The 9,157-nt window shown below is 48.6% G+C and overlaps 1 protein-coding gene across 14 annotated transcripts in view; it reads left to right on the top strand.

The window, feature by feature from the left end:
• Positions 1-9,157, top strand: part of Klc1 (kinesin light chain 1) — a 47,323-nt gene that overhangs the window by 13,678 nt on the left and 24,488 nt on the right. For all 14 annotated transcript variants that reach the window (XM_031357276.1, XM_031357277.1, XM_031357279.1 and 11 more), the window contains exons 4-9: positions 1,199-1,277; positions 2,001-2,226; positions 3,144-3,231; positions 3,691-3,792; positions 7,309-7,482; positions 7,565-7,664. In XM_031357276.1, the coding sequence (XP_031213136.1) occupies positions 1,199-1,277; positions 2,001-2,226; positions 3,144-3,231; positions 3,691-3,792; positions 7,309-7,482; positions 7,565-7,664 (769 nt within the window). The remainder of the gene's footprint in view (positions 1-1,198; positions 1,278-2,000; positions 2,227-3,143; positions 3,232-3,690; positions 3,793-7,308; positions 7,483-7,564; positions 7,665-9,157) is intronic.

The following is a 9,157-nucleotide window of genomic DNA, read 5'->3' on the forward strand; positions in this document are numbered from 1 at the left end:
GGCAGGGGCAGGGGCAGGCAGAGGCAGGTGCAGGGGCAGGGGCAGGCAGAGGCAGAGGCAGAGGCAGAGGCAGGAGAATTGCTGCAAGTTCAAGGCCAGCCTGGTGAGTACCAGGCCAGCCAGAACTGCTTAGCAAGACCCAGCCTGGAAGAATAGAGTTACAGGGGCTGGTTGTTGCTTCTGAGTGGGCATTTGCTCTTTAGCTGCGTTCTCAGGTTGGAGTTAGCGACAGGTGTTTGTGCTCAGCTCTGCTGGCCTGGCTTTCCAGTCGCTGATGAGGGCTTTTGTTGCGCTGTTTTTTTGCATCGGGTGGGTGCTTGCTGGTACTCTGGCTTGGCTCATAGGCAACTGTGTGTTTTGGTGATGGAGACGGGATGCAGGCCTCTTCATATACAGGTGCTTCCCACTGGTCACAACCCTGATTCTTGTCCCCACTTTGGCCATCACATCTCATTAGAACAGTTGTTTATCTCCCATAGTCTCCGGCATCTTTGATGCATTATTCATCCCTAGGGGAATGTTTTAAGTGTGAGATCTTCTTCCCAGCTCCCCTCTGCATAGGCAGTGCTGTCACCCGTGGTGATGCTCATTAGTTTCCTGATCAGGCCGTTTGGTTTCCTCACTGTCTCTGCCTGTGCACTAATAGGAATCTGTTGGAGTTAGGCTGTAAAACTGATAGCCCCCTCTGGGGGCCCTAGTATACTCCTCTGTAGGAATGGGACGAGGGGGTTCTCCCCCACCCCCCCGTTACGTCATTTTTTCCTGCCACTAATTTTGGATTTCTAGTAAGACTTCGCTTGTCTGCTAGAACTTCACCTGGACACAGTCAGAGAATCTAAAGTCTAGAGATGCAGTCAGGGTCTGCCTGTGTTTTTAGGTGGTGGCCTACAGTTAAGTTTCCTCAGTTCTAATCTATCAAGCCCTCTTGGGCTCCTTTTATTCATTTCTTTTTTGGGGGTGGTGGGGTGGTGGATGGGGTTAGCTATCTATCCACAGGTCTTGCTGAAGGTAGTCAAGTTTAGTAACGTTATTGCTCTTTACCGAGCTGATGGCTTAGCCACACTTAGATGATCATACCCTTAATTGTAAAAACTGGCTCCCTCGCCTGGTCTGTAGTAAATAAAAAGGAATCTGTGTTAAGAGATGTGCAGGTAGCATGTGGGTTCCATGAGGTGAGGGATGCTCTGGTCTCTTGTAGGAGGACAAAGACTCTGATTCTACCAAGGAGCCACTGGATGATCTCTTCCCAAACGACGAGGACGAACCAGGACAAGGAAGTGAGTTGCAGGCGTGTGACTGTGTCCTTAAGTGTGGAGCAGTGTGGTGTCATCTCTGAGGACACTCCTGTCCTGGTGTGCTTAGCCTGTGAGACTGCTATATGTTTACTCACACGAGGGCTCACATGGTAGCCCAGGTTGGCTTTTTTTTTAAGATAAAACTTTTCATTTTATGTGTATGAGTGTTTCATTTGCATGTATGTATATGTACTAGGTAGGTGTTTGGTGCCTACAGAGGTCAGAAGAGGTGGCAGAGCCCCTAGAAATGGAATTACAACTGGTTGTGAGCTGCCGTGTGCGTGCTGGGAACTGAACCCCAGTCCTTTGCAGGAGCAGTAAGTGTGTGCTCTTAAACCACTGAACTATCTTTCTAGCCCTACACCTCAGACTCTCAGTTCTTTTGCCTCATCCTCTCCAATTTTGGGATTATAGGTGTGTGCCACCATAACTGGGAGATTGCCTCTGTCTTTCCCAAACTTTAAAGTAGTTAGTGTGTGGTGGGATGTTAGTGTGGAGGTGGTGAGTCTTTGCAGGTTAAAGAAGTCAGAGGACCTACCCTTGGAGGAGTCCTGTGGTGGTGTCAGTCTGCAGCACACTCTTCCTGACAGGCTTGCTCGGGGGTTCCCAGGAGAGGATGGGCTAGTGTATGCACTGACGGGAACTAGGGTGCTGCCCACGTGTTAACCGCTCTGTCCTAACCGTGGCCATGTACCTTCTTTGCAGTCCAACAGCAACACAGCAGTGCAGCGGCTGCCGCCCAGCAGGGAGGCTACGAGATCCCTGCAAGGCTGCGCACGCTCCACAACTTGGTGATCCAGTATGCTTCGCAGGGGCGTTACGAGGTGGCGGTGCCACTCTGCAAGCAGGCTCTGGAAGACCTGGAGAAGACTTCCGGCCACGACCACCCTGACGTGGCCACTATGCTCAACATCTTGGCCCTGGTGTACAGGCTAGTCCTTGGGTTTTCTGAGGGGCAGCTTTGGATCTGCCTGCTAGGAACCAGCTTTCCAGCCTTCACACGGCTAGCAGTTAATCTAGAATATTCAGGCAGCTTGGTGGCAGAGGTCTCACAGGACCAGAACAGGTGCTCCCTGTAGCCCCTGGGCCAGTTCTTCCTGAGTAGCTATTTTGCCCTCTGCACTGACCAACTCAATCACTTTGACTTCTTTGAAATCAATTTTATTTTATGTGTGTGAGTGTTTGGCCTGTATGTGTCTGTGCAAATACAGGAAAAACACTCACACACTTAATATAAAACTTTTCCCCCTTAGGATAATCTCCTGAAACAGGTTCTCTTTGGAAGCTTTGCTGGCTCTGCCTGACTGCTCCTGTAGGGGATGGTGCCCTTTTTGCTCCTGCCATGGCGCCCTGGGGTGTGCTGGCTGTCTTCCCTCTTGTCAGGGAGTGAGTGAGGTGTTGTTTCAGTCTGCATTTCTTTAAAGTCATCTGCACTCTCCTTGGAGTTTTATTGTAGGGATTTACAGTGCTCTAAAATTTTCACTTTTAATCTGAATTTCCTTCGGGGCTTCATTCTCACTGTGCTGAGCCTAATCCTTGATGCCCTGACTAAGCAGGTCTAGGGCATGTCTAGGTCTCTACAGACTTCAGTTGACTCCTGCTGGCAGAGAATCTGTCTGTCCGACCTACCCTAGGCTCTGTCCACTGCTCTGGACTGCCTCGCTAGGCAAGCACTGCAGTCAAAATTGCATTTTTAAAAGGTTCGGGCTGGCTTGTGGTGGAGTAAATGCTTTGCCTGAACCTTGGGGGTTCAGTCCTCCGTATCAGCAATGGCTTAGTAAACCAACTAGCCTGGTGGGTTTCGTGACTGACCTCCAGCTGAACGGGAAATTGTGTATTTCCGTTTAGGGATCAGAACAAGTATAAAGACGCAGCCAACCTCCTGAACGACGCCCTGGCCATCCGCGAGAAAACCCTAGGCAGAGACCACCCTGCGGTGTGTACACCCTCTTCTTCCAGGCCTTTACATCTTATTTCCCCCAATACATTTTTGTCCAGCTCATCCCAATGACGAGCTCAACAGGGAGGGTCTGAGAGCCACCTTGTCCCAGATGGTACCGGTAGGGCTTGCTCAGGTAGTGACACACTCATACCGTGGGTCACCTCAGATCACTGGTTCACTTCACTTTGATCCAAAATCAAGGCGCATGACCTTCTCTAGATTTGTTCTTAAGAATCTGTGTTGTCTTTTCATGTGTCTAGTCAGATGTGTACAGAGATCTGATTGGGTTGGCTTTGTGGCTTTGAGGAATTGAAGAATCAAGATCATGTTGATTTATTTAGTTTTGTAGAGAGCCCCTCTGATCTGCTGAGTGTCACCACGCATGTGGGAGGATCTGGGACGCCCCTCCTGGCTGCTCTTACGCTGGCTTCTTGTGGCCTTCTGTCTTGGCAGGTGGCAGCAACCCTGAACAACCTAGCAGTGCTGTACGGTAAGCGAGGGAAGTACAAGGAGGCGGAGCCGCTGTGTAAACGAGCCCTGGAGATCAGGGAAAAGGTAAGAGAGGCAGCCGCCTTTCTTCACTGAATTTAATCTCTCCCTCCTTTTTTTTTTTCCAGGGGAATGACATCATTTTAAGATTTGAGAACTGAACACAGTGATATGTTATTATTTATTATTTGCGTACTGAGTGTAACCCCCTGAAAGGCAGAAAGGGGCTTCCTGTGTGTGGCCCTGCTCTTCTGCTGCTGACCAGACAGGTTCTGAGTAGCAGGAGAAGTGCAGCGGTCTCTGCATTCACTGATGGTGTGCTCTTGTCATTAAAGATATTTCAGTTTAGGATTCAGTTCACTGTCAGGTGCAGTGGCGCATGCCTTTGGCTCCAGCACTTGGGAGGCAGAGGCAGGTAGATCTCTGTGTGTTTAATGCCAGCCTGGTCTACATGGTGAGTTTCAGGACAGTCACGACTTCACATAGGGATCCTGTCTCAAAACAAGAATAAGTTTACTGGAGCTAGAAAGATGGCTCAGCAGTTAAGAGCACTGGCTGCTCTTACAAAGGACTATGTTCAATTCCCAGCAGCCACGTAGCGGTGCTCACAGCTGTAACTCCAGTTCTAGGAGATCCAAAGTTTTCTTCTGGCCTCAGTGGGCATCAGGTGTACAGTGATGCACAGAAGCATAAGTAAATCTTAAATAACTATACCAATTTCACTGCAAGTCTTCCGGTGGCACGGGCAGAGTTTGGCAGAGTACTCAGGCCTATGGACTGAGGCCAGACTGGCACCGGAACACCAACACTTTTTCCTTACACTGTACATTAGCACCTGTAGTGTGCAAAGGGATCTAAAGGAGGAGGGGCCTTGTCTGTGCAGCAAACAACACAGCAAGTCCGGGGCACGGGACATTTATGTTTGTCACACGTTCCTGGGGTCGACTGCAAACTAGACAGGATGAATGGTCACAGTTCAATTTGTGTTTTCTTTTCTTTTTTTTTTTAATATCTTTTTTTTTTAAAGATTTATTTATTATTATACATAAGTACACTGTAGCTGTCTTCAGACACACCAGAAGAGGGCATCAGATCTCATTATGGATGGTTGTGAGCTACCATGTGGTTGCTGGGATTTGAACTCAGGACCTTAGAAAGAACAGTCAGTACTCTTACCTGCTGAGCCATCTCTCCAGCCCTCAACTTGTGTTTTCTTTTGGTTAAGATTTATTTATTTTCATTGTGTGCATGTGAGTGTTCTGCAAGCATGTATGTGTACTGGATGTGTGCTTGCTTCCAACAGAGTCCAGAAGAGGGCAGCAGAGCCCTTGGAACTGGAGTTACACTAGGAACTGCTGTATTGAGTGCCTGGGAACTGAACTGAGTCCTCTGCAAGAGCGGCTAATGCTCCTAACCACTGAGCCATCTCTCCAGCCCCAGCATGGTGTTTCTTAAAGTTGTTTATCAGTGATACTGGCTAGGGATCATTTAATTTTGAGCCATATGGCAAGGATTATCAAATGTATAGACAATTTTTCAAAAAAAGTTTTTTTGTTGTTTTTGTTTTTTGTTTTTTTTTTTTTGAGACAGGGTTTCTCCGTGTAGTCCTGGCTGTCCTGAAACTCCTCCTGTAGACCAGGCTGGCCTCGAACTCGGAAATCTGCCTGCCTCTGCCTCCCAAGTGCTGGGATTAAAGGTGTGTGCCATCACCGCCCGGCTCAAAATTTTTTTATTGGATATATCCACTTTATTTTATGTATGGGTGTTTTGCCTGCATGTATATCAGTGCAACACATGCATACATAGTACCTTCAGAGGTTAGAAGATGGCATTGGATGTGGACCTAGGAAACTGAAGTTACAGATGGTTGTAAGGTATCATGTGGATACTAGAAATGAAACCCAGGTCTTCTGCAAGTGTTCTTAACTGCTGAGTCATCTCTCTAGCCCCCTTAGATAATACTTTATTGTGTATTATTTGCTTACTTAGGAAAGGGAAGTGTCAAAATGTGTGGGCTAGGTTCAAGAGTGCAGGGACTAGGATTAAGATCTTTAAGGTGATCTGCCAGGTGGGGCCTGTGGGGACTGGGGTGACTCTCTATTAAGTCCAGAAGCCCAGTACTAGGCTGGAGAAAAGCCTGTGGTAAGAAACAACCCCCTCCTCCAAGCTTGTTAAAGTGCTTTATGGAGACCTTCTTGCTTGGCAGGAGCATTGTCTCTTGATTGGTTGGGGCCAGGATGGATCATCTGTAGGGCTGAGCCACAGGAAAGAGCAGGGCTTCTGCAGTCCAGAGTCAGCTCTCAGGGCTTCTGCAGTCCAGAGTCAGCTCTCAGGGCTTCTGCAGTCCAGAGTCAGCTCTCAGGGCTTCTGCAGTCCAGAGTCAGCTCTCAGGGCTTCTGCAGTCCAGAGTCAGCTCTCAGGGCTTCTGCAGTCCAGAGTCAGCTCTCCAGGGAGATTTTGTGTTTGAACCTTGGCTGTCTGGCTTCACAGTTTCAGAGACAGGGAGAGGGAGAGAGAGAGAGCATGTGGAAAAGGAGTGGGCTGTGTGCAGGAGTGAGCGCAGCACTGAGAGACCAGGGCCTGGACAGTGTTTGGTTTTTGTTTTTAGATTTTCCTGAGACAGGCTTTCTCTGTTTAGTCCTGGAATTCTCTCTGATGACCAGGCTGGCCTTGAACTCACTGAGATTGGCCTGCCTCTGCCTCCTCGCTGCAACTGAAGGTATGTGGTCAGATCCAGTGCTTGACCAGGTTTTGGAGGGAATTAAGTTGAGTTTGTTCTTCTATCTGTGCCAGGCACCTTTTCTAGGGAGGATGTTGTTGGAAGACACCAAGTTTTTGCAGTGTTGAGTTTATATTCCAGGGCAAGGATTAGGCAAGGGAAGGAGTAGCACAGTGATGTGGTGCTGAGACTCGCCAGAGGAGGCTGGCAGTGGGAAGGGGGAACATGGATGTTGGAGGGAGGGATGAGCCCACTGAGGCCCTGGGTGGGTCTGTAGGAGTGGGACTGCTCGGAGAGCAGCCAGCCCTTGGGGTGGAGCATTTGAACTCGGGTAACCAAAGCCTTCATGAGCCCAGCTTCCTTAGCTTCATGGTGTGCTCCATAGTAGCACCTGCCATGAATTAGACAAAGCTACTAAGGGCTGGGGAAGCTTATGTCTGTAATCCTAGCACCTGACACCTGAGCTGGACTGTCAAGAATTCAAAACTGACCTGGGCTACATAGCAAGTTTCAGGCTAGCCTGCACTACAGAGTGAGACCATGTCTCTAAAGAAACTAATAAACAGATACCCCACTGCAATCCCCCCAAAATAGAAGAAAGAGCCAGCCATGGTACTCAAGCCTGTGATCCCAGCACTTGGCGGGTAGAGGCCGGAGAATCTGGTGTTGAGGTCAGGGAGCTGAGGAAGTGAGTACCACACCCTTCCTTCCCTCAAGGTGAGGTCGGTGACTCCAACCAGCTCTGCCAGGGATCCGGCATGGGAGTTCTGTGAGGGTTTCCTGTCTGCATGAGGCGCAGGGCCTGGTCAGGAGGGCACTTAATGACTGGATGGTGGGGTTTCTGATGTGCTGTTTCTACCTAGGTTCTGGGAAAGGATCACCCTGATGTTGCCAAGCAGTTAAATAACTTGGCCCTACTGTGCCAGAACCAAGGCAAGTATGAGGAGGTGGAGTACTACTACCAGAGGGCCCTGGAGATCTACCAGACGAAGCTGGGGCCTGACGACCCCAACGTGGCCAAGACGAAGAACAACCTGGTACGTGCACATGGCTCGGCCCCTCTGTCCATGAAAGCCCGCCATGTCTCTGTGGAGGCACTAAGCACTGCTTTTCTTGAAGGCTTCCTGTTACCTGAAACAAGGGAAGTTCAAACAAGCTGAAACGTTGTACAAGGAGATTCTCACCCGCGCACATGAACGGGAATTTGGATCTGTGGATGGTAAGAAATATTCTAAGCAAATGGATTAAATGTATGTATTAAAAAGAGTGCTTTTCACCTTGAAATTGGCAGTAATACCCAAGTCCCCACAGTACTTTTTTCTTCTCTTCCTTTTCTTTTTTTAAAAGGTTTTATTATTTTATGTTGTCTCTTTTTTTTTTTTTTTTTTTTTTTTTTTTTTTTTTTTTTTTTTTTTTTTTTTTGGTTTTTCGAGACAGGGTTTCTCTGTATAGCCCTGGCTGTCTTGGAACTCACTCTGTAGACCAGGCTGGCCTCGAACTCAGAAATCTGCCTGCCTCTGCCTCCCAAGTGCTGGGATTAAAGGTGTGTACCACCACTGCCCGGCTTATGTTGTTTTATTTACTTTTTTTTTTAAAGATTTATTTATTTATTTTATGCATACGAGTACACACTGTAGCTGTACAGATAGTTGTGAGCCTTCATCTGGTTGTTGGCAATTGAATTTTAGGACCTCTGCTTGCTCTGGTCAACCAGAAGAGGGTGTCAGATCTCATTATGGGTGGTTGTGAGCCATCATGTGGTTGCTGCGATTTGAACTCAGGACCTTCAGAAGAGCAGTCAGTGCTTTTACCCGCTGAGCCATCTCACCAGCCCCCTTATTTACTTTACTATTTCTGTGAAGAGACACCATGACCAAGGGACTTTATAAAAGAAAGCATCCCCTTGGGAGCTTGCTTATAGTGTCAGAGGATGAGTCTATGACCATCATGTCATGCCCGGAGCATTGGGGCAACAAGCATGGCACTGGGGCAGCAGCTGAGACCTTACACCTGATCCACAGGCGGGGGAGGAGTGAGGCTAGGAAGGGTGTGGGCTTTTGAAACCTTCCTCCTCTTGCAGGGCCACACACTCCTTCTAACCCTACCAAAGAGTCTTACCAACTGGGGAGCTAGCATTCCAGCATGTGATCCCAGAGAGGGTTTCCTCAAACTGCAGTTCGAGATATTTGTGTGCCACCATGTGATGTGGGTAACGTGTATCAAAGTTGTGTCCCCTGGAAGGTCACCCAGAGTCTCAACCTTGGAGCTGGCTCTAGCCTTTCTACACATTTTCTAGAGAGAAGTTAGTTTGAATTTTAGGTTTTTAAAAACTATTTGTTCACTTATTTAGTGTTATTTATGTGTACGTATGGAGGTCAGAAGCCATCCCAGATAGCTGGCACTTAAGCCAGGGTGAGTCTCCTCTTCTCATGTCCCATCTTGCCATGGGAGTGCTGGCTTTGCTTTGGCTGCTTGAGCCATCTTGCTGGTCTTGGATTGAGTCTCCTAACTAGCAGAGAGGAGCTGTTTGCAGGATGAGTGGTCACTTATCACTCAGTGAACATCAGTGAGGGCCCTGACTGCAGCCCAGCGAGGGAGGCCATCTCCCTCAGCCTCACAGCGCCTTTCTCCAGAGCCCATGCTTATGTCGTCCATGGCCTAAGCCATCAATCTGGAACCTCCGTCCCTCCCTCCCTCCCTCCCTCCCTCCCT

Source organism: Mastomys coucha, unplaced genomic scaffold (assembly GCF_008632895.1).
Source record: "Mastomys coucha isolate ucsf_1 unplaced genomic scaffold, UCSF_Mcou_1 pScaffold6, whole genome shotgun sequence".
Classification (NCBI taxonomy): domain Eukaryota; kingdom Metazoa; phylum Chordata; class Mammalia; order Rodentia; family Muridae; genus Mastomys; species Mastomys coucha.